The sequence below is a fragment of the Phoca vitulina genome, unplaced genomic scaffold (assembly GCF_004348235.1).
Source record: "Phoca vitulina isolate PV1807 unplaced genomic scaffold, GSC_HSeal_1.0 scaffold15, whole genome shotgun sequence".
NCBI classification, from domain to species: Eukaryota; Metazoa; Chordata; class Mammalia; order Carnivora; family Phocidae; genus Phoca; species Phoca vitulina.
In genome coordinates this window covers 1,840,305-1,866,203 of record NW_022589718.1, presented here as the reverse complement: position 1 = coordinate 1,866,203, position 25,899 = coordinate 1,840,305, and the positions used below count along the sequence as shown (strand labels likewise).

The 25,899-nt window shown below is 36.3% G+C and overlaps 1 protein-coding gene across 5 annotated transcripts in view; it reads right to left on the bottom strand.

The window, feature by feature from the left end:
* Positions 1 to 10,230: 10,230 nt before the first annotated feature.
* RNF170 (ring finger protein 170) overlaps positions 10,231 to 25,899 on the bottom strand; it is a 46,037-nt gene continuing 30,368 nt past the window's right edge. For all 5 annotated transcript variants that reach the window (XM_032413306.1, XM_032413311.1, XM_032413307.1 and 2 more), the window contains exons 4-7: positions 23,662 to 23,770; positions 19,378 to 19,451; positions 15,506 to 15,616; positions 10,231 to 10,949 (exon numbers count right to left, since the gene is read on the bottom strand). In XM_032413306.1, coding sequence (XP_032269197.1) covers positions 10,680 to 10,949; positions 15,506 to 15,616; positions 19,378 to 19,451; positions 23,662 to 23,770 — 564 coding nt within the window. In that variant the 3' untranslated portion in view covers positions 10,231 to 10,679. The remainder of the gene's footprint in view (positions 10,950 to 15,505; positions 15,617 to 19,377; positions 19,452 to 23,661; positions 23,771 to 25,899) is intronic.

The window sequence follows — 25,899 nt, the reverse complement described above, 5'->3', positions numbered from 1 at the left end:
AGTAATTGTCATACACTTGTTCACATCCTTCAGAAGCTATCTCCTCTACTGGATAAAATCCAGACTTCTTCTGGTGAGTCATAAAGCCCTTGAGGACCAGCTACCTCTACCTGTTCACCATCATCTCCACCCACTTGTCTTTAACTTAACTCTTTCCTAGCATTATATTTTACACAGGGCAGGCATTCTCCTGGCTTCCGGAAATAGGCTGTTTTCCCTTAGGTTGAAATGCCTTTCTCTGACCTGTCCACCTTCAAGATGTGGTCTCAGTGTTATGTTTCTAACAAGCTCTCCAACTTAGGCACCTCTCTTGTTCCAATGAAACTTGTACTTAACCTCACTATATGATTATGAACCATACTGTAATGTCTATGTCCTTGTCCCACTTCATGAACTAAGATCCTGTTGAGGAGGAGGACTTTGTCTTATTTAGCCTTGTAACCCCAGCAGCTTCCAGTGTCTGGCATAAATTAAGTATCTAGAAAATGTTAAATCAACTGGGCCCAGAAACCTTGTGCCTAAAATAATTTCAGAGCCATATCCCTTTACCAAATACTAAAATAAATAAATACTAAAATGCTAATAATAAACTTACTAGCATTTCCAGGGATAGACAGGCAGTAATTTCCTCCATGGTTTGCTGTGCAATAAGGATCAGAATGTGATAAGTGCTTGTGAACTAAAAAGTATATTTTAACTAAGCGTTCACTGAAATTCTTTACTCATCAGTTGATTCAGCAAATATTTACTAAACATTTGCTAGGTTCTAGGGGCTTGGGATACATAAGTGAATAAGACAAAGATTTCTGCCCTCATGAAGCTAACATTCTAGTGGAGGTTGGAGGAGGGAGACAGCATAATGACCATATGACATGTTAAAAGGTGAAAGGAGCAATGTGGCGGTGGGGGTTGCAATTTTAAATACTTTCAGGGATCATTTCTATAGTTTGTTAAATACAATGGTTAGGATAAGCCTAATAGAGGAAGTGACTATTGAGCTAAGATTTGGAATGGGCAAGAGTTAGCTAGGAGGGTATCTGGGGGAAGAGCCTTGCAGGCAGAGGGAAATGGCTAAGGCAAAACTCCTGAAGCTCGGTATCCCCAGCCTGTACAAAGAACAGTAAAGGGGCCAGTGTGGCTGGAGCAGAGTGGGGCACATGGGGCAAATATAAAGTTAGAGGAAACAGGATGAGGCCACATGTAGGGACTTGGAAGCTAGTGTCAGGACTTTGACTTGTACTCAGATGGTGAACATGTTTTAAGCAGAGTAGTGATCCAGTCTTTTCAAACGATCACTCTGCTGTGTTGAATATAGATAGCAGGGGGAACTTCGAGGCAGGGAGACTGACTGGTAGGCAGGCTTGTGTGGCAATGTAGATGAGAGATGGTGCCTTACACCTGGGTGGTAAGGAGTAAGGAGTGATCTTGTCTTCTCTCCCTTTTCCCCCTTCCATTTCTTTATTAACCTTTATTGAGCAAATGGCAGGCATTATGCTAGGTCTTGCTCTTTGTGAACAAGATTAACAGTCCCTGGGGCGCCTGGGTGGCTCAGTCATTAAGCGCCTGCCTTCGGCTCAGGTCATGGTCCCAGGGTCCTCGGATCGAGCTCCACATCAGGCTCCCTGCTCCGCGGGAAGCCTGCTTCTCCCTCTCCCACTCCCCCTGCTTGTGTTCCCTCTCTCGCTGTGTCGGTCACATAAATAAAATCTTTAAAAAAAAAAAGATTAACAGTCCTTATCTTCACAGAGCTTATCCTAGTGAGGGGAAGACAGACAATAAAAATGTGAATAAAAAAAAGTGTGAATAAAATAACATTGTGCTGAGATGCCCGAATACATTAGAATGTAAGGGTGAATGAGGTTAGAGGAGGGCTAACTTACTTTAGCTAGAGTGGTTAGGTCATCTGAGAAGGGAACATTTTGCTGAGAACCAAAGAATGGGAAAAAATCTAGTAATGTAAAGAATGAGAATGGGGAGGCTGGGAAGAGCATTCTCCATACAGGGAGTGTGTACTAAGGCCCTGTGGCAGTAGTGAGTTTAGTATTATCTGGGAACTGAATGGAGGCTGCCGTGTAGACCCAGGGAGCCAGGGGAAGGGCATGAAGTGAGGTTGAAGAAGGTGACTTTAAGTGCAGCAGGAAGCCAGTGAACCTTTATAGGCAGTGGAGAGACATGACATTTTTAAAATGTCATTCTGGCTATTAGGTGAAGAGTTTATCAGAGGGGCAACAGTGCACATGAGTAGCAGACCAATTAAGAGGCCATTGCAGGCAAGTAACACAGGTTGGTAACTTAGACTAAGGTAGTGGCAGTGGAGATGGAATGACCAGGATTTGAGAATATGTTGGAGGTAGAAATGTCAAGGCTTGGTGCTGATAGATGGATATGAGAATGAGGAAGAGAGAGGAATCAAGGTATTAAGGTTGACTTGTACTTGAATTTCTGGCTTCAGCATTTAGATGGAGGATAGTGGTACCTTTTACTGAGATAGAGATGGCCTTTAAAAAAGAAGTATACCCCCCACCAAATAGAGGACTTGGAGGGTGGGAGCAATTTATGAAGTGGGGTCATCAGCTCTGGGAGTATAGGACTGGGGAATGTCAGAAGAGAAGGAATGCATAAAAGTTCGCAGAGGTTGGTAATGCAAGCTACTAAAGAAGCATGCAAGGATCACCAGCCAGTGCAGAGCGCCCTTTTGAGGTTTGTGATCACTTTTAATCCATTTAGAGTGCAACTAGTCAATTTCATTATTTGGTTGGATTTCCCTCAGTGAAGTTCTCTTCTTCACTCCCCTTTTTTTCTGTTTCCTTTCTTCCAGCTATCCATAACTTGGAAGTGAAATCTACATTTTTATTATTTATTGAAAATAATCCTGTTTCCTTACTTCGAAATGGAAAATTTATTGATGAAGTAAATTGCCTATAATTTAAAAAATATTAATTGAACTGAATGTTGAATTTTTCTTTCTAAAACACCCCCCAAATTTTTACTGTGTGGTCTACAAATTAATTTCTTTACTTAACAGAGAAATAATTTCTACTTTCTCTAAACTAATTTACATGCATTGTCTGTTTTTCTTCTCTCCTTTGCCCATTTCTTCTCAACAGTTCCTAAGGCTCAAATAACTATTCTCTACTTGTCAAGGGGTGACTGCCAGAAACATTTACTTTCAAAGATGATAATCTGCCTTTTTAACAATCCAAATGTCCATTAATAGTTGAATGAATAAATTGTGGTATAGTCATACAAAGGAATACTATACAGCAATCAAAGTAAAGAAGCTATGACCCACAACAATATGGATGGTTCCTACATAATATTGAAGAAGTCACACAAAAGCAAATATATTATCCTATTTTTTTAAAGAGTAAAAAAGGTAAAAGTCAGAAGAAATTATTTTGGGGCAGAGAGGCAATGAAAGGGGGCTTATGGGATGATGGTAATATGTCTTTTAATGGAGGTGATACTGTGTTTGCTTTATGATAATTCGTCATCTGACCCTGATGATTTAGAAAATCTGGTGTAAACTGAGGGTTGCTGGAGGGGAGGTGGGTGGAGGGATGGGGTAATTGGGTGATGGGCATTAGGGAGAGAGAGCACTTGATGTAATGAGCATTGGGTGTTATATGCAACTGATGAATCACTAAAATCTGTATCAGAAACTAATAATATACTATATGTTAATTAAACTGAATTTAAATAAAAAAAATTTTTTAAATCCCTGGTGTTTATTCTACTTTAATAAAAGTTTATAAAGCAAACAAGGGCTACACAAAATATGCAAAATTTCCTTTCTTTTAGAGAATGGGAGAGATGTTTATCTACTCATTTGATCTCTTCATTTGGTCCCTTACATAAATGTCAAAAATGAATATATGCCTTAGCTTTATATGACCATTTAAGGGAATGAGAATAAATAGGGGTAAACTGAGGAAGGCTGGTTGGAAGTCTGATGTTTTTCAAAGTCTTAAGAGGCCAAGAGCTAATTCACTTACTAATAGACTTTTTAAGGAAATAGCTTAATACAGTTTTTAAGGAAAAAAAGAAAATGTAACCATTGACATTAAAAGGATAGGTTTTGTTATAATTGTTCAAGAAGGGTAAACTTTGTCTTCTTGTTGGATAAACTGGAAAAAAACAAGCCACTTGTTTTGATGTAGGAGAGGGCTAAGGACTAACGATGTTTTAAACTCACAAATATCTAATAGTTCAGATTTTAATTTCTATCCAACTATGCTTCCTTTTTTCTATAAACAACTTTTATTAAAAATACCCTAGCATTCATTCTCTCTCGCCCTCATTATCCTTATCTGTAGAGTAAAGCTATGGGACTAAATGGAGAATTCTTAATTTGGAATCCATGAATGGCCAGGTCTTTGAATCCTCTGAAAATGAAAGAAAATTATACATACATGTGTATATATGTATTTTTCTGGGGAGCTATCTATAGCTTTCATTGGTTTCCTAAGGTCCCTTCCAGTTCTAATATTCTAGGATTAGTGAAACAAAGATTAATTTTCATGTAGATATAAATTAAAGGTTTTCTCTAAGACTGATTAGCAAGGATTAGTGTTTTAATCTGAATGTCAGGTATTATTTTCTTGGTTTTTTTTTTTAAAGATTTATTTATTTTAGAGAGAGAGCAGAGGGAGAATCTTAGAGAAAGAATCTTAAGCAGGCTCCTCACCCAGCACAGAGCCTGACAATGGGGCTCAATCTCACGACCCTGAGATCATGACCTGAGCCGAAACCAAGAGTCAGTCACTTAATTGAGCCACCCAGGCGCCCCATGAAGGACAGGTATTTTTAAATACTTTCTCAAGAATTTGTTTTTAAACAAAATCCAAACTGTGAGATGCCAGTTTAAAACATCATTAGCCTTTAGCCCTCTCCTATGTCACATGTTATATTCCCCTCAAAAGGCCTACAGCTAAATACCACTAGTCTGAAAGAGAGAATAAGGACAGTGTCCAAACATGTTCAGTGTTTCCAACTGGGTGTTTACTCCTCTTGTGCTCCCTTCTGGGACATGGAACAAATCAGAGGATGCATATGGATGAAGAGGACAGTGACTGATAACACCTCAAATTTGCCTGTAGGCAGTATATCAATGCTTAAAACAAATACTGATGCCATGAAGATGGTCTGGTTCTGAGAGAATAACAAAAGCTCAGTGTTTGTCTTTATTTCTATAACAGTATCACCTTCTGTCAACAGCTCTTACAGCCCACTGGTCTGGTCCTGGGAAACTCAAGTCTTAGGGCGATAAAAACTTGAGTGCCCTTTCCTCTTCTAACCCATTCCCAGGTTTATGTGTTGCTGTTTAGGAAAAAAGAGCCTGGAGTACATTAGTACATTTAGTGTTTCAAAGAGGAGTGAGGGAAGGTGTTGGTGCAAATATAAGGGCACAGATTCAGAAAAGAACATTTCAACATCACAAGAGAGGATAAAAACCATATGATCATTTCAATAGATGCAGAAAAAGCATTTGACAAAGTACAACATCCATTCATGATAAAAACCCTCAACAAAGTAGGCTTGAGGGAACACATCTCAACATAATAAAGGCCATATATGAAAAACCCATAGCTAACATCATACTCAATGCTGAAAAGCTGAGAGCTTTCCCCCTACAGTCTGGAACAAGACAAGGATGCCCACTCTCTTTTTTATTCAACATAGTACTGGAAGTCCTATCCACAGCAATAAGACAAGAAAAAGAAATAAAAGGCATCCAGATCAGTAAGGAAAAAGTAAAACTTCCACTCTTTGCAGATGACATAGTATTACATGTAGAAAACTTAAAAGACTCCACCAAAATACTACTACAACTGATAAATGAATTCAATAAGGTTGTAGGATACAAAATCAACATACAGAAATCCATAGCATTTCTATGCACTAACAATGAAGTAGCAGAAAGAGAAATTAAGAAAACAAATCCATTTATAATTGCATCAAAGAATGAAATGCCTAGGAATAAATTTAACCAAGGAGGTGAAAAACCTGTACTTTGAAAACCATAAAACACTGATGAAACAAACTGAAGACAACACAAATGGAAAGACATTCCATGCTCATGCATTAGAAGAGCAAATACTGTTAAAATGTCTATACTGCCCAAAGCAATCTACAGATTCAATGCAATCCCTATGAAAATACCAACAGCATTTTGCACAGAACTAGAACAAATAATCTTAAAATTTGGATGGAACCACACAAGACCCTGAATAGCCAAAGCAATCTCGAAAAACAAAACTGGAGGTATCAAAATCCCAGATTTCAAGTTATATTACAAAGCTATAGTAATCAAACAGTATGATAACTAGCATAGAAACAGACACACAGATCAATGGAATAGAGAGCCAAGAAATAAACCCACAATTATATGGTCAATTAATCTTCAACAAAGGAGGCAAGAATATGCAATGGGAAAAAGTCTGTTCAACAAACAGTGTTGGGAAAACTAGACAGCTATGTGCAAACAAATGAAACTAGACTACTTTCTGTCACCATACACAAAAACAAATTAAAAATGATTAAAGACCTAAACATGAAACTAAAACCATAAAAATCCTCGGAGAGAGCAGGCAGGCGATAATCTCTCTGACAGCAGCTATAGCAACATTTGTCTAAATAGGTCTCCTAGGGCAAGGGAAATAAAAGAAAAAAAAAACTATTGGGACTGCATCAAAATAAAAAGCTTCTACACAGCAAAGGAAACAATCAACAAAACAAAAAGATAACCTACTGAATAGGAGAAGATATTTGCAAATGACATATCCAATAAGGAGTATCAAAGATATATAGAGAACTTCTATAACTCAACACCAAAAAAGCAAATAATCCAATCACAAAATGGCCAGAAGACATGAACAGGCATTTATCCAAAGAAGACATCCAGATGGCCAACAGACTGAAAAGATGCTCAAAATCACTCATCATCAGGAAAATGCACATCAAAACTACAATGAGATATTACCACCTCACACCTGTCGGAATGGCTAAAATCAAAAGCCCAAGAAACAAGTGTTGGTGAGGAGGTAGAGAAAAACGAACCCTCTTGCACTGCTGGTGGAAATGCAAACTGGTGCAGCCACAGTATGGAGTTTCCTCAAAAAATTAAGAACAGAATTACCATATGACCCAGTAATTCCACTACTGGGTATTTACCCAAAGGAAATGAAAATACTAATTCGAAAAGATACAGGCACCCCTATGTTTACTGCAGCATTATTTATAATAGCTAAGATATGGAAACAACGCAAGTGTCCATTGATAGATGAATGGATAAAGAAGATGTGTATATATGTGGTGTATATGTATAATGGAATATTACTCAGCCATAAAAAGAATGAAATCTTGCCATTTGCAAAAACATGGATAGATCCAGAAGGTATAACATTAAGTGAAATTAAGAGAGAAAGAAAAATACCATATGATTTCATTCATGTACGGAATTTAAGAAACAAAACAAACGGAGAAAAAAAAAAGAGAAAAAACCAGACTTTTAAATAGAGAGAACTGGTGATGGGTGAGGAGATGGGTAGGGGGATGGGTGAAATATGTGAAAAGGATGAAGAGCACACCTATCATGATGAGCACTGAGTAATGTATAGAATTGTTGAATCGCTATATTGTATACCTGAAACTAATGTAACACTGTATATTGATTATACTGGAATTAAAATTTTTAAAAAATAAGTTAGAAAAAAGGGTAACATTTCAGTTATCAAATATATATTCAAAAGAAATGGGGGTGGGGAATCAGGGTACAAGCTTAAATTCTAATTTCAGTTCCACATTTATTACCAGAATAGATTGCCCAGATTAAATAATTTTCCTCAAAAACAAAAACATTTCTACTTTTTCAGTTAAAAAAAATCTAAGCATAATTAATTAGAAATGTGATGAGACCCTGAATGTCCATTAGTGAAAAAGAAAGTCATCGCAACAATTATACTGAACACTATTTCAGGAGTTCTGAATTTTAAAGCAAAGAATATTAAACAGGAATATAACAGAAATTTTTAATTTTAGATATGTTGTTTTTATTCAAAAGAATAACTGCTTGACAACCTAAGTCACAAAATTTGGACCAAACCACCAGTCCACTGAAACAGCCCTTTGAAGTTTGTATCCGCACAGCCACAGGGACTGACAAAGTCCTTTCGTCCCTTGTTGCTCTCAAATGCTGAGAATTGTAAGCTGAAACCACTGTTCTAGTGGACAATGAGAATAATTGTTTCCACCATCTTGTTCCCCACAAGAGCTGCCCAAAGTTATCTTCTGCTCCTGGGGTTGGACCATCTGTTTTTGTGAAAGTTACATATTGCAGTTTACAAAAATCCAAATTGTTCCTTTGATTTATACTATCTAACTGAATCATAGAAGCATTACTATGCTTAAAACACTGATCGATTCTACTTGCTTTAAATACTTTCTCAGATCCCTTTCACGTTTATTATCAATGATCAGTAAAGATGACATAATAAGCAGGCCTAAAATTCTGAGATGTCCACATGTTCCCTTTTCAGTTTAATAAGACTTCACATTATTATATAGTGTTTTTGTATGTTACAGAAGTTGGTACAATACACCTCTACTGGGAAAATCTTAGAAGGAATTCCAAATATTACAGTAAAACTGTAACTAGAAAACAGACACGTGAAGCAGAATACATGCAGAGAAAATTAAATCCTTTCAAAAAAATGACATTGCTGTAGCCCCACACCAAATTTGTAATTGGCGAAAAATACGTTTCTAGTCTGGTAAATGGTGGCATAACAAAGTCCCAACTCATTAGCTTTTTAATTTGGTGACTGCAGCTGAAATGTTTTCTATGAATCATGCCACCATATTGGACATTTGATTTGGAAGTGTAGAATTAGGATTCATGAAATCTTGATACGTAATCTTTCTAGACCTCTTAGAATCACCTAAGTGATGCTACTCCAGTGTGTTTTGAGACTTCCCCCAAGGATTCCAGTTTCTCTCCTGCTTCCCCTCTTCATAATAACCTTCACATCTATTTGAACCCATACTAAGGAGTTTACTAAGAGTCTAATACCTGTTTAGTCACTTATTTGTGCATGGCTTCAGACCAAACTTTGACGTGTAACATATGGATTTCATCTATGAAAAGGAAGGCAGTGCCCTGCCTTCCTCACATAACTGTCCTAAGGATAAAAGGTCAAGTATGCGAGAAATGCTTTAATTATAATGTGCTATATTTAAGCATTATTGTTTTCTCTATGACAAGCAACAGCTTTGTCCTACACCCAAATTAGAAAAGTTATTGATATTTCATTCAGCATCTCATTAATTGATGACTGATCTGATGAACTTTAGAGAACGTGATAGATTTGGGTTTTCTCTCCCTATCAATACATAACAAGGTTCACTAATACATGAATGGACAGTATGACAGAGCCAACACTGACCCCTCGGCATCGATTGCCCTGCTGTCCAGTTCACAGATGAGCAGTACCGACCCCTCGGCATCGATTGCCCTGCTGTCCAGTTCACAGATGAGCAGTACCAGCTGAGGGAGTTAGTTCATAACACTTGTGGTTTTGATTCTTCTAAAACAGAAAACTGCAGATGAGAGCGTTAGGTACTTATGCTGTAGCCATCAAAAATAGCAAGATAACTTTCTTATTGAACTGCCTCAGACAACATTTGCTCATTTTTTATTAGACCGGAGGAATGTGGGCTATATGCTGCCATCTAGGGACAGTATTACAGAAGTTTTCTGCCAAGAGAAAACAAAATTTGTCCATTCTGTTGGTATAGCTCACCAGTAATTTCTCACCAAATTTAAATAGTGTTCCTATACCCCTCCCAAGGTTTTTGATGCTCATTGCCATGAAAATCTACTTTCCTCAGAAATTCATCAAACTACTATGTGTTTACAGTATCACAGAAATTCCTGAAAAAAATTTCCTTTTCCAAGTTACTTTTATATATTATTCCTATAAAAGGACCAGACTCTTCTTTAAATGTCACAACTGAGAAAATCATGTGTGCTGACTGCAGATAAATGTTTTGTACCTTGTTAATTCTTCTATTGATTAAGAAGTGTTTTATAAACCAGAACATGAAATCAAATTATAAACTTCAAGTTCCTTCTTTTACTTTTAGCTGAGAGCAAAGAATTATATCAGGATGGAAAAGCATAACTGCTACAAGTGCATAAAACATAGCTAGCACTAAAAGACACATTGACTCTCCCCCAATATTGTACATTTTATTGTAACAAAAATAATTAGATGCATCTCATAGCAATATGTTATTATATAGGTACACACTGAGAAGGATAAATTGGATAAACTGTAAAACAATATCTTACTATACATCCAATTAATGAGTAATTTTTGGAAAAAGAAAAAGATATAAAATCATCCTTTTAATATAATTCTATGTTTTTTTCCAGAGACTTTATAGACAACACAGAATCAAGATATAATTGTAAATTATTATAATTCTATCCTTAACATTAGAACCTGTAATGTAAAAATTCCAGTCATATCTTGGTAGGCATTTGCCAAATGAAATCAAATGTTTGTCATACATGGTTTTAAGCTTGTACAATAATATTCAAATACTGTATACTGTCACGGGCCCTTCTGTCTGGTTTCACACATTAGCTGAAATATTTTTAGTAAACTCCCATTTTTTCACCTGTTTAGTCTCTGTGTTATCACTTCTCGATACATAATAGAGATGTAGATGAGCAACAAAAAGATGACAAAGAAATCATCTAGAAAGCCTAGAATTCCAAACAGGGCTTCAGGTACAAAATCTAGAGGTGATATAAGATAGAAAAAAGCTCCCATTAAACAAAGTATTATCCTGATGCGGAACATCCAGAAAAGGCCCCCGACTGAAAACATTTCCCTGAATGCATGCCTCAGTAAAGTGGGTAGATCCATAATTCTTTCCATAATCTGGTGGGGGAAGAACAAGATATGATTTGTCATCTAATATGTCAGATATCAATATAATTTTCTTACAATGTGCAAACTCAGTACACATGAATTAAGGAATTTCACATATTTTCTAGTTAAGCATTTTATTTAAAAACAGATCTTTGATAACTAGGTTCTTCTAAAATAGATCTTACTGCAGATAACTGAAAAGCAACTAAAATGTCAACAAACTTAAAATACAGGATATAGTGAGGCAAAACTCAAGTCCTCTCTAATTTGAATTAGTAAAATAAACCAAATGAAGCATTTAGTGTATATAGGATTAGAGCTTGAGGCTTGAGCTGGGTCTGGGTTTAAACTCAAAGTCAATCTCTTAGTAGTCAGGTAACCTTGGGGAAAGTTGTTTAACCAAATTGAGATCGAGCAACAACTAACCAAGTATGTGTCACAAGGACTATTAAGAACTAAAAGATACTGTATACAAAAGACCTTTATACATTGCCAGACAATATAGAAGTAGTATACATTAAAGACACATTAACTTGGATGACTTTGACAATCTAAGAATAGCAATGAAACGAAACGGACTCCTTCCTAGGATGTTTATTTGGCTTAGCAGGAGTTTAAGTGAATTACTAACTGCCAAAAGGTTTTTGGAATGCCAGACCCTACCTTTATGAAAATGATTACGTTTCTGAATATGTACAAAAACATCAATTACTAGGTTTTTACATAGTGAGCATAATTTTCACAGCCGAAAACAAATTACATAAATTTTTGAAAATTGAGGCATTCAGAGAAATTGGAACCCTCACACATTATTGGTGGGAATGAAAAGCCTCTTTGGAAACAGTTTGGCAGTTCTTCTAAATGTTAAACAGAGTTACCATAATATCCAGCAATTCCACAATGAGGCATATACCCAACAGGAATGAAAATATGACTCCACACAAAAACTGGTACACAAATATGAATGGAAGCATTATTCATAATAGCCAAAAAGTGTAAACAATTCAAATGCTCATCAACTGACGAATGGATAAACCAAATGTGATATATCACTTGGCCATAAAAAGCAATGAAGTTATGATATATTTCACAACATGGATGAACCTTGAAAACACTATGCTAAGTGAAATAAGCCAGAGACAAAAGGCCATATATTATATGATCTCATTTCAATGAAATGATGAATATCCAGATTAGCCCAATCTATAGAGGCAGAAAGTAAATTAGTAGTTACCAAGGACTGGGGTGAATGAGAAGGGATGCCAAAGCTTTCGGGATGATGAAAATATTCTAAAAGTGGATTATGACAATAACTAGATTATATTTACTCTGAATACACTAGAGACCATTGAATTATATAAACAGGTTGCACTTTATGATGTGTAAAATACATCTAAATAAAGCTGTTAACAAAAGAGTACTAATATCTATTTGTATAACCTTGAGCAAGTTAGTTTATCCTCTGCCTGCAAACTTTGCATTTGTTTTGTGTAGTCTGTTTGGACTATATGGTCCTGTGTAGTAATGAACTACCATGACTTCTCAACATAAACTTCTTTCACGATCTCATTTGTCAGGGGCTGGTAGATACAGAGAAACTGACCAGAGGAAGAAAGTCACTTCCTGTGGTCATTCCACTGGGCACCGTTCAGCTCTAATTAACAATCTGTATAATTACAATATGTCCAAGTATGTATTTTGTTTGTTTCACGAGTGCCAAATAAGTAGAGAGGGAAATGGAGACAAAAATGGGAAGAACTGAGCAAGTGATAAGGAAAGAGTTTTATAAACTCTTGTAATTCATTTTTGGAAATCTTGTAAATCCTTTTTGGAAAACTGATCACAAAAATCCTTTTTGGAAAACTGATCACAAAAAACCAAATCCTGTAAATCCTTTTTGGAAAACTGATCACAAAAAACCAAAATGGTCTTTTTAGAATCAGTTCCTATGTTAATTTTCTATTCTCTACTGCAGAAACTAACATTTAAAGCAAAACAGCAGCACAACTTTCACAAGTCTATGGTAAATTGTTTTAAATATTCTAGGGACCAGCTAGTGTATCTTTTGAATACTTTTCTGTCCTTTATCAGAGCTGTTTGTTCACTTCTCATATCACTTATACAAAATCTATAATAAGTAGATAAGAAGTATGAAATGGGTTACTAAGAAATGTTTGTATATTAATCACAATCTTACTCCAACTTTGGATGAGGCAGAATATTACAGTAAGAGCTAAATGTCTCTATTACACTGTAATTTCATCACATACCGGACTCGTCAAATATCTGACACCTACCAAAAATTAATTGAGCAACGATATGCTTCACACTTAAAAACAGGAATGAATATCTTAAAATGATTTTTTTTTTCTTAAGTTCAGTGGTAGGTCTTGAATTTGGAACATGTTGATTTTCAAAGAATCATCCTACAGATGACACTGGAGGATATGTAAAAAAAAAAAAAATTGCTGGATGAAAAATAGCAGAAGAGGCCCCCAAATAACTGTGAAGGACAACAGTGATTGGATTAACTTTCTTTTTGTTTAAACATCTAGAAGATTTACCCGTTATCCACAAAAGCTGAAACTGTATGCCCTTAAATGTACATGACATCACAGTGTAAGAAATACATGCAAGGAAGCACAAGAGTACACAAGTGTTTAATACTGAAGCATTTTTTTTTTTAATACTGAAGCATTTTAATAGCTTATATTCTTGGCTGAGAGTAGTACTATCAATTCTTAACCATAACTCATTAATTTATTCAACAAATATCAAAGGCTTACTGTATCCCAGGCACTGAAACTGGTGATGAGAATATAGCAGTGGATATATAAATATAGTTCTTGCCCTCATGAAGCTTTTAGTCTACTGAGAGAAAGATAATGAACAAGATTTGAGTATGGTTTGTGACAAATCTACAAAGGAATGGTGCAGAGGACAGTGATAGAGAATACCTTAGTTGATCAGGGAAAGCCTCTCTTAGGAAGGTCTACTTAAGAACGACCTAAAGGATGAGAAGTCAGCCATGAGAAGAGCAGAGGGACAAGCATTCCCAATCGAGGGGTCATGTGTGAAGGCATTAAGATGGGAAGACTTGGAGTGTATTTTGAGAGCTGAAAAGCGGCTGGTGGAGGTGAAACATTTTGGGTGAGGCTTGGGAGGGAGGCACCAGGTCATGTAGGGCCTCGTAAACACAGGAAGGAGTTGGAACATTATTCCAAAACATTGGAAGTTTTAAAATACAAGAACATCACGGTCTTATGTTTTCGAAATATTACTCGGGCTGCCGTGCAGAGAAAAAAGTCACAGTGAAGAGGCCATTTGCAGTTATTATCCTAAGCAAGAGATGATGATGGCTTAGGCTAGTATGATGGCTACAGGAACAGGACATTTTTATGAGCTAAAAATGACAGGATCTCCCAAAAGGAGAAAAGAAATGATACAACTTATTTATATATCAGATGAGGGGAATGAGGGAAAGGAAGAAATCAAAACAGCTGAGTAAGACAGAAAAGAATACACTGAGTTGAGGAGGGAAGCAATTCAATATTGTACATACCATGTTTGAGATGACTATGGAGCATCCAAGTGGAGATGTAAGCCAAGCACTTAGACATATGCTCTAGAGCTCAGAGGAGAGGTCTAGGCTTTCCATATAAATTTGTATTTACAATATTGATTTTTGAAGTACATACTTAGTCATGCACACACTTCTAGAATTCTTTTGTTAGATTTTGAAAAAAACTGGAATGAGCCAGTAAAATGTGACAGTTTTTAATCTATCACGTGCCTTTTTTTGAGGGGAGGAGGTCAACTATTAAATTAATGTGTTCTTTAAAAATCAAATGCTTTTGAGTAACTAAAATGACATAACAAAAAAACCTCCCCAACGCCTAGAGTTACTTCAAAGAGGAGGTCAGGTAAATAAAAAAGTGGAAGACACAATTGTAAAACTCTCCAGAAGTTCTCAGTTATAAGTTTCTCATTGGATAATCCCTATTTTAGATTTGCACAGGAGCCGTGCTTGCTTTGGCAGCACATATACTAAGATTTGCATGGGAGTCAATAATTTCACATTTCCCTCCAATTTTTTTTTTTTTTTTCTGGAATCTCTTTCATAAAGATTTATAATGCCTTTTTTTTTTTTTAGATAGAAAACTGTAGTCCTTAGGAAAGCTGTAACTCAGTGATTGACAACAAGGATGAAGTTTATTTTATTTTATTTAAAAGATTTATTTATTTATTTGAGAGCGAGAATGAGAGAGAGAGAGAGAGAGTACATGAGAGCGGGGAGGGTCAGAGGGAGAAGCAGACTCCCCACTGAGCAAGGAGCCCGATGCGGGACTTGATCCTGGACTCCAGGATCATGACCTGAGCCGAATGCAGTCGCCTAACCAACTAAGCCACCCAGGCGCCCCAACAAGGATGAAGTTTAAAACTTTACCCAACACACATAAACAATGAGACTTTTTATAGTCAAAGAATACTTGTTGGTTAATCTCACCTTACCAAAGAGAAGTATCATTATACTCTAACTTTGCACCTGCTATAACAATACTTACAGATCTGGGCTGCCCTGAGAATCTCCGGTTATAATCATTAATATCTTGGCGCAATGATACAACATCCTGAGATTGGTCATTTTCACCAAATACTGTTAGCAGTAAAGTCACCTGTATATTACAAAAAGAAAAAATTGTTATACCTTTCTGCAGCATTTTTTTTTCATTTTGTGTTATTATTCAATAGAATGAAAAAAACTTCTAAATTTATATTTCACTCATTTTGGTTTTTTTTCACTCCTTTCTTTTAATAAAGGCAACATGGGGAGGAAAGTAAGTTATCATTGCCTTATAATAAAATCCAATGCAAAATGTAATTTGAATTCCCATAAAATCAAATGGGTACCTCAACCAAACACTGGTTCTAATATTTTCCAGGTCACGCCAGGGATAGTCAGTAGTTCTCTGTTTGGGCTAACAAATATTTGAAGATATAAGAATGATGAGAAAATACTCAGGAGTGAAGTGACATAAAAATATATGTTTATCATTGTGAGAGCGAAAAATTAGGGATTTCTTTTGTGATTAAAATCATTATTCTTCAACCTCACTGGTATTTGAAATATCTTTGAATGCTACCAAACATAATACAGAGATTAAGTTATTGCAGGGACCCACTCTCAAGCACCCATCCCTACTATCATCAAAAAAGGTAATTCTTGATACTGATATATAACGTAATACTTTTAACCTGGTTTCCTCCATGGTAGAGATAAGGATACACAAATGTCCCAGGACCCATACTGAGGTCATCTGAAGATGACAGTATCTTGAAAAATAAGTACATTTTAAAATACATCAATGCCTATAGAAATAGTCACTGTACAAGGAGATAAAAATGGGAAGGAGCAGTGACAGATTTAGGTTTAAATCATCTAGCTGTTTTTATCCTTCCTCAGCTCAGCTGTAAAACCTGGACTTCCCACTATGCAGATGCTTTCCAAACAGCCAAACAAAGGAGTGATGAAGAGCAGTAGGTGGTAGGAAAGCAGGTACAGCCTCTCTTCACAAATTTGCTAATAAAAGTGCATCTTTCAATGAATAATAAGTGAGCACTTACTGTAGGCCAGGCACTGTGCTAAGTGCTACACAGACCCCAAAACTGAAGACATAGCCCTGCCCCTTGCTGACCACAACACCCAAGATAGAAGGGGAGGCAGATCTGTTATAAGGCGCTGGTGGTGGGGGTTATTATGACACTTGAGAATAAGGACTTCTGCCTCGGGTGCCCAGAAAGTGGAAACATAAGCTGGCCCTTGAAGTGCAGCTCGGGCCACTGGTATGTGAGCGTATGCATTCAGGAAGAGAAATGGTGAGCATGTTACAGTCAGAAGCAGCCATCTGTGCACTATGTCCAGCGACACAGGGTGGGGAACAGGTAGCGGCCACCTGTCCTACTTCCAGGAGGAATTATTCTCTAGTTAGGGAAACAAAAGCTATTATATAAAAACAATTTTATCTCTACCTTTCTAGATTCTAGCAATTTATGGGTGGTCAAAAGGATATCACCTGCTAATACATATATACCCCATGAAAAGCCATGGATGGAGCCAAGAAGAGGGGACAGGTGTGAACTAATAATTCTTTAGTGTGAGACCCATGGCCTGGTCTCAGTGTTGCTGGAAGATAGCTAAAGATTATGAGAGGTCGTACTGGCAAATAAACTTCACCGTTGACTGACTTGTTTCACATCATCAAATCAGCCAGAGAGGCAGTACAAACAACAACAACAACAAAAAACCCCCCAAAAACGATTTTCCTCCTGCCATGTAATACAAAGTCAAATGTAAAAGAGGCAGAATTTGGGAATGTAGAAGCAAGGGGGAAAGAAGATAAATCCCTGAACCTCCCTCTCTACACCAAAAAATGAAGCAGTGATGCAGGTAAGTGGATAGCCAGAACAAAAGTTGAAAGAATGTGTGTGTCTGTGTGTGTTTAACAATACATGCTATATGGTTTTATTCATATAAAGTCCAAAAATCACACAAAACTAGACAATAATCTTAGAGGTGCATGCTAAGGTAATACAGAAAATCAAAGAAATGCTTATCATAAAAGTCATTTATGGAGTAGCCTCTAGGAGAGGAAGGAGGGGGTGGAGATTTGGTCCTGAGGAGGCTTCTGGGGGCTGCTGGCCAGTTCCTATTTCTTCATCTGAGTGGTGATTATCTAAGTGATAATTCACTTTGTGATAATTCAATGAGCAGTACTTCTATGTTTTGTGTGCTTTTCTGTATGTCTGTTATAGTTTACAAAGAATTTTAGAAAAATTGTTGCCTCTTCTACCATTTTGTTTCATTTTTTGATCTCTGTGGGTTTTTGCCTTTACAAAATGTCCTGTTCTTTTAATGGGGTTGCAAAGAGTAGCAAAAGTAAATATATGTGCTCAATTTGATATCCTTACTTGAAAGCTCTCTATCCTTTCTGGACTTCACTTTGCACACTGGAAGACTTCCTAAGGAGCTGCTGTCTTTTTACATTTCATAACTCATTATTAGAAAGGTAGGTATTTTTATTTAAATGAAAAACAAAATAAGTATACAGGAAATTATGAAAAAACTGTATACAACTGATAGAATGTTCTATTTTACTATACTTACTAATTAAAAAACTAAGAACTTCATTTTCTCAAATTTTTCAGTATTTTGTTTTTCCAGTTTGTCCAAGAAATTGAGAAAATCTGTGATGTTTCAGTCTTCAGTATATGTTTATAAAAACTTATCATCTCCCTCTTGAAGTAGCTTCTATACTAACTAAAATAGTCTGATCTGCTCTGGATCATGTAATATGGATATGTCTCCAAAAGAGACATTAAAAAAATTATTATTCATCATATAAAGCCATCTAGACCCTCACTGGAGAAGGGCAGATTAAAAGTAAATTGAAAGGGAAAAACATTTTTTTATTTCAAAAGAAGTATACGTAGGGGAAATATTTGGTTAAGCCTGATTAGCTAGTTCAGTTATTCCTTTGCTAGTATTACAACAAAGACTTACTAGAATTTTGGGAAGGATTCATTTACCCTTTATTTACCATTTTTTAATATAACTGAAGGATTTAGAAGGGAATTTCCCTTTTTTGCTGTCTTTAAGACGTTAAAAAAAATAATGGAGTAACATTATAGAAGCTTTGGATAAACAGAACTTCCCTAAGATCCAGCAATTGCACTAGTAGGTGTTTATCCAAAGAATACAAAAATACTAATGCAAAGGGATTCATGCACCCCAATGTTTAGCAGCATTATTTACAATAGCCAAATTATGGAACAGCTGTAGTGTCCATTGACTGATGAATGGAAAAAGAAGATGCAGTATGTGTATATAATGGAATATTACTGAGCCATAAAAAAGAATGAAATCTTGCCATTTGCAATGACATGGATGGACCTAGAATATTATGCTGAGCAAAATAAGTCAGTCAAAGAAAGACAAATACCCTAGGATCTCACTCATATGTGGAATTTAAGAAACAAAACAAGAAAAGGGAAAAAAAGAGAAAGAGAAGCAAAGAAAGAAACAGACTCTTAACTGTAGAGAACAAACTGATGGTTACCAGAGGGGAAGTGGGTGGGGGGGGTGAAATAGGTGATGGGGATTAAGGAGCGTGCTTGTTGAGATGACCGCCAGATATTGTATGCAAGTGCTGATTCACTATATTGTACACAATGTATGGAGATTAACATAACAATAAAAAAACTGGCAAAAAAAAAACCCCACTATATTGTACACCAGAAACTTATATTACACTGTATGTTAACTGAAATTTAAATAAAAACTTAAAAATAATCAAAACAATTCAAAAGGAGATACAGAAATGATAAAAATTTACAAAATGAACTAGCATAAATGATGCTTTCTGGATACAAACATTACCGTTTGTCTACAGATTGGACAACTGATTGCCCCAAGCCATGAACCATATCTCCAGTATGCAATAATGCAGGTACCTAATGAGGAAAAAAACCCATTAATACTGATGTTTTAAATTTTAAAACCTATGAATCCTCAGAAAGTTTCAAATATCTGAAATAGTTTTATAGTATCATCTTATTTTAAAATATTTTTTATTTCATCCAACCCTTAGGCAAATTCAAATCTAGTAACAATTCCCAGCCATTGAAAATATTTTCATTTAAACTATTAGTTAAGATACAGACATTTTTATACAATCCAAAGCAAGCATGCATTAACTGCTTCAATGCTGAGACTTAATAGAAATATTGCACTTCTTATGTAAAATAAATAAACATCATTGCAAATATGACAACCAACAAATCACAGTATAAATTTTCTGCTCCAAATTTGGTATATATGTTACAAAAACATCACTTCTATTTTTTTAAAGAATTTAGAAAGCCAAGTTACAGTGGTATAATAATAATTAAGTACCATGAACAAGGAACCAAAGGATACAAAGATTACAGGCTGTCTGACCTAATAAAGTTTATAATCCAGTTTAATAATTGAATCAACTTTTGTACTGGACGGATTTGATTTTTCTGCTAGAAGGTGTTCATGAGCAGCAAAACAGCTTAAAGGAAAAGTTTACAGACCTCAAAAAGTGGCAGGTAAGCTAAGTGTAGAAGCACTAAAATTCAGGCCACTAACAAATGAAAAAGGAATATTTTATCTTATTCTATTTTATTTTTTTTAAAGATTTTATTTATTTATTTGACAGAGAGAGAGCACAGGCAGGGAGGAGCAGGAGGAGGGGGAGAAGCAGGCTCCCTGCTGAGCAGGGAGCCCGCCATGGAGCTTGATCCCAGAACCCTGGGATCATGACCTGAGCCACCCAGGTACCCCAAGAAGGAATATTTTAAAATACTGTCTGATGTTTAAGGGGCACATTCATTTCTTCTCTGCAGGACACCTATTTCTCATACAATTCAGGTCCCATTGTGATTTTGAACTAAGTGCTTTCAGCCTCTAGGATCTTTTGTTTTCTTACTCTTGTCTTAGCAACCTAGCTTAACCCTCCTGCATTCCTTATTCTGATTCTTCCAGATCAAATAAATGTCCAGAATTTAGAATAAGCAATGACAGTCAAATTGAGAAGATCAAGGTGACATAGTGAAATCAATCGGAAGGTAGTTAAATCTCAAACTGTTTACTATTAACTTTAAGTACAAAAGGAATGCAGGGAGGGAGGGAGAACTCTGGGATGCATCAGAGAGTAATTTGTAGATGAGAAAGGATTTGAATTGAACTTTGTAGGACAGGGAAGATTTAGATATAGAAAACAGGAAGTAGGATGCTCCCAGTTTTATGAATAGAAAGGAGCAAATGGGGGCGCCTGGGTGGCTCAGTCGTTAAGCGTCTGCCTTCGGCTCAGGTCATGGTCCCAGGGTCCTGGGATCGAGCCCCACATCGGGCTCCCTGCTCGGCGGGAAGCCTGCATCTCCCTCTCCCACTCCCCCTGCTTGTGTTCCCTCTCTCACTGTGTCTCTCACTCTGTCAAAATAAATAAATAAAATCTTTAAAAAAAAAAAAAGAAAGGAGCAAATGCCATAAGTAGAAACAAATGCTATGTGAGGAGAATGGTGAGCAAACCAAGGGGCTAAGCAAAGGCTATCCACATTGGACATTACAGGCGACTATGGGAAAAAACAGGTATGATGATTTAAAGATGAATTTAAAAGCCAAACAATATCTGGTATCTTTTCCTACTCTCAGAGTGCTGTGTTAGATAATATTTATTAATTTGAGTAATCTAATTTCACATAGAAACTATATGAAAGCAAAACTTACAAATCTTGTTAGTATTATTATTAACATCCGTAATGATGCCTCAGCTTTATCTACTACTTGTTCACTCAAAAATTCAATGTGTTTTGACATATATTAACTTATTTAATCCCACATCTCAAGTACAGGTGTCCTTGCTTTGCAAATTATGTAATGGCCACTGACTGCACAGAAAAACTACGGTCCAGCAAATCAAATGCTCCAGTTCACACATATCTGCTATGATATGCTCAAGGTTTTCCCTTTTCTTCAGCTTTCCCCCCTATAAAAAGAGAGATCCACTTAAATAAGATGGTGGGAGAGATGACTCATTGACTTTAGTCTGGGTCATAATCTCTCTGAGTCTATTTGTAAAATGGGGTAACACTTCATAAGACTGCTGAAGAATTAAATAAAACAATATGGGTTACAAATGCAAGTAAGATGAAGTCAGTTGCTACTATTATTCTTAGCTCACTATAAAGGAACAGAACTTAGTTCCATATATAGAACTAAGCTAAGGTGCTCTTGATATATATACTTGAACTACTATTCAGAGAAACACATTTCTGTTTATTGAGAAGTTGAATGACTGGTTTTTTAAATCTTTGAACCTAGAGACAGTAAATAAAAGTATCTAACAAGTACAGCAGGCTATCAGAAGCAATCTACCCAATTACCTCAGACCCAGAAACCAAGAACACAATACAGCCATCTTTCAATTGACTGGGCTATCCACTCAGTGAATTACCTAAGCCTGGGTTGGGAAATGGAGTTCACCTAGCCTGCCAAACCTCACTGATTCTTAACACCTGCCTGAAGTACTATGTTAAAGGATGGTTGAGGCCATATCTAGACTCGGAAAGAATGTCCAATTGATTAGGAATATCTACCAGCGTGCCCAGGTGGCTCAGATGGTTGAGCATCTGCCTTCGGCTCGGCTCTGGTCATGGTCCCGGGGTCCTGGGATTGAGCCCCAGATCAAGCCCCACATTGGGCTCCCTACTTGGCAGGGACCCTGCTTCTCCCTCTCCTTCTACTGTTCCCCCTGCTTGTGCTCTCTTGCTCTCTCCGTCAAATAAATAAAATCTTAAAAAAAAAAAAAAAAAAAAGAAAGAAAAAAAAGGTATATCTACCAGAGGTTTGAGAGGCGGAAAAGTACTGCTCTCTCTGATGGCCATTTAATTCTCTCTATCCGCTATTTCATGATTTTGCTGCTCATTAGCATTCCCAACAGATAAAGATGGACACTGAAATGAGTGTTTTATAACTTGTTAGCTAACTTAGGGAAAAACCTTAGGGAAGAGGATGAAATTAATGGATGATGCAATAATGGGATTGGTCAATACTTACTAAAGGAGCATAGGTATAGAAAACCCTGCATTGCATGATATGGATTTCAAATTATTTATATCCCTAGTAATTCTATAAAAACTCAAACAACAGATACAAAGGGGGAAAAGAAACTTAAAGGATCATTGTATGCTACGTTTTAAATTGTCTTAAAATGGAAAATGGGTACATTTTGGGAGCAATTAGAACCCTATCTTGAATACAGCCATTGAAACAGAAAGAAATACTATAAATAAAACAACAGGTCTAGTGAATGGATAAATGTTAAGCAGAGAGTAGTCATAGAAGCTACTAATCACATAGCAGAATTGACCACAGGGTTTGAAGTTAGACCTACATTTAAAATCTGGCTCTTTCTTTTAGCAGCTGGGTTACCCTTTGTAGAATTTCTTAACTCAGCTTCAGTTTCCTCATATGTGGGATTCAAGGAGATGAAGGATGTTAAGTGTCCAGCACATAGTAGGCATGCAGTAACTGACTCTCCCCAATCTCATAGGACCATAATGAGCAGTGACTATACGATATCTCATTCTTTATGAAATCTTTCTGGAGGGTCAGGAAAAACACCCAGAGGTAGAAAGCACCCCTTACTGATACTAGGCAAGTGTGCAATGTATATTCTCTTCTTGTCCTACTGTATGATCTAGGTTCATCATTCTCTCTTACCACCCTCTGAGGTCACGACAAAAAACAGGCTAACAACTTTTGTGCTGATGCAGGGTACAATGGAGGTAAGAGGGCTAAAGGGAAGGTCTTGGGCAGGGTCCTTAAGAGAACCTTCCAGCCTTGGGAAGAATGAATAATAAAATGAAACTACCAAAAGGTGATAAACAATGAGGGATTCAGTGAATTCCTCATGGTATTCATATACTTGAATTACCATTCAAAGAAACACATTTCTGTTTATTAAGAAGTTGAACAACTAGTGTTTTTTAATCTTGGAGCTCACAGTCACTAAATGAAAGTGGCTAACAAGTAGAGCGGGATATCAGAAGCAATCTACCCCACTCACGTAATACAAAATGTGACATTAGGAATCCAGCCTAGTCACTTTCCCCAAATAGAGCATTGTTTGCTTACCACAAAAAAGATGCCCACAGTTTGTTTCAACAGGGAAGGCGGCTTGATGTAAACAGATTGGACAGTACATGTCAGTGTAGAACTGCTGTCGAGCAGCAGCAGGGGCATCCTGATGAGAAAATACGTATGCACAGTTATACAAAATTATCTCGAGGAATACAATTATACTTAAGGACACAGTCCAGAGTGCATAATCCTCATCAAATTTTAGATGTGCAGTAGGTTTAAAGTTTTCTAAGTTTGATAAAGTTATGAGGCTATATTATTGTTTTATTTAAGCTGCATGGTCTCTACCTTCCTTCCTGAACATGACATAAAGACAAAAACCTACATTAACTTCGGAGTTTCTCTTCCACTATGTTAGAATAAGTAAGTTATTCTGAGAAACTCAAGGCTGAGCTAATGCAAAAGCTAAAGAAATGTCAAACTGTTTCCCAAGTATTAGCTTTTAATCATTTTTAAATTTAAATAAAATTAATTAACATATAGTGTATTATTAGTTTCAGAGGTAGAAGTCAGTGATTCACCAGTCTTATATAACACCCAGTGCTCGTTACATCATGTGCCCTCCTTAATGCCCATCACCCAGTTACCCTGTCCCCTCCATCCCCTCCCCGCTTTAACCATTTTTAACATTTTTCATTCATACATTCCTGACAAGTGCTGCATGTATGCTGTACCTCCCAAGGGTCCAGAATTAAACTTTCAAAGAAGAATACTGGTCATTTCGGAAGAAGGAAAATTTAATACACTGGTAACCTGGGCTTAATCTTTCACATGGTCAGATTAATAAATTTAATGTTCCTCAGTTATATCACTGTTGTGACTGTAATAGGAATGTGGAATAGAATCACCACTACAAGAAGCATCCAGATATCAAAGAACCCACCAGAATGTATGATAGGAGGATAAGGACTTTATCTATAGGACTCATTGTGGTGACCCAGGAATTAGAAAAGTACCTAACACTAGTATGTACTGTGTATCTCTTAAAATACGTATAAAAACCTATTTTTACAGCACCCAGCACACCTCTTATAAACAAAGTAGCCAGCATTAAGAACATCAAATTACAAAAAAAATTATAAAATTGGCTAAATATGAACTATTAATTGTAAACTGAATCAAAGATTTTTGTCACCCTAAATTAATAAACATAACTAAAAACCTCCTATTTCTTAAATCAGCCCTAAAATACTAGAATATTCTATAAGCCATGGTCCACACGTTGATGTTACAGTCTTTTATATCATTTTCAATGGTGCAAAAAAGAAAAACATACAGCTCTTAATGTCCCCCTCTCTATCTTTTGTCTTCATTATTATTCTTTGGAAATTAACTAAAACAAAACAAAACAACAAAAACCACTTGCCAGTGCTGTCCAACAGAACTTTATGCAGTAATGGAAATTTTTATCTGTGGGTATTGAGTACTTGAAAGGTGACTAGTGTAACTATAAAGTACTGAATTTTAAATTTTATTTAATTTTAATTTAAAATTAAATTAGCTACATACGGGTAGTGGCTACCATATAGGACAGCACAGAAAGGGCTAAGTCACTAGCTTTATTCTAACTAGAGCTAAATGCCATGCCTGAGGAAGGTGTGAGGGAGGTGAACTATACAGTGGTACAAAGGGATGTGGAAGATGCGACTCAGTGTGGGACTTCTGTAGAGCCAGATCCATTCATGTAATGCCAGCGTGAATTTAAGTACCATCTTAGTGATCTAATATGTTAGATGGGAATGATAATTGTTGCCTTACGGACCATGTTTGTAGATTAAATAAGATAGCTGTAGGTGAAAGCATTCTGTAAATTATAAAACACTATACCAGCATGAATTATTAATAACAGTAGCTCTGGAACAGATTACTACTAACATTCTTAAACTATTTTTGCATCAGTGAATTTAAGTTTTATGAAGGCAGGAGAATTCTTGTTTGTTTAGCTCACAACTGAATCCTCAATGCCTAGAACAATGTCTAGCATATGGATGTTTAATAAATATTTGGTGAATGGAGAAACTGTAAAACACTCTTTGGAATTAGATTTTGGTTGGTGAGTGGGAAATCAATTTTTAATTTTAATTTTTTGATACTAGCTATTTTGGCATGAAGGTGTACAATATCCAACTTATTCCAGGCTTTATGAAATATATTACATTTCTGGTTCTTACACAGTCCATCTGGTTAAAAGCACAGAAGAGAAAGAAAAGTTTTCTTCTTTGCCTAACTAGT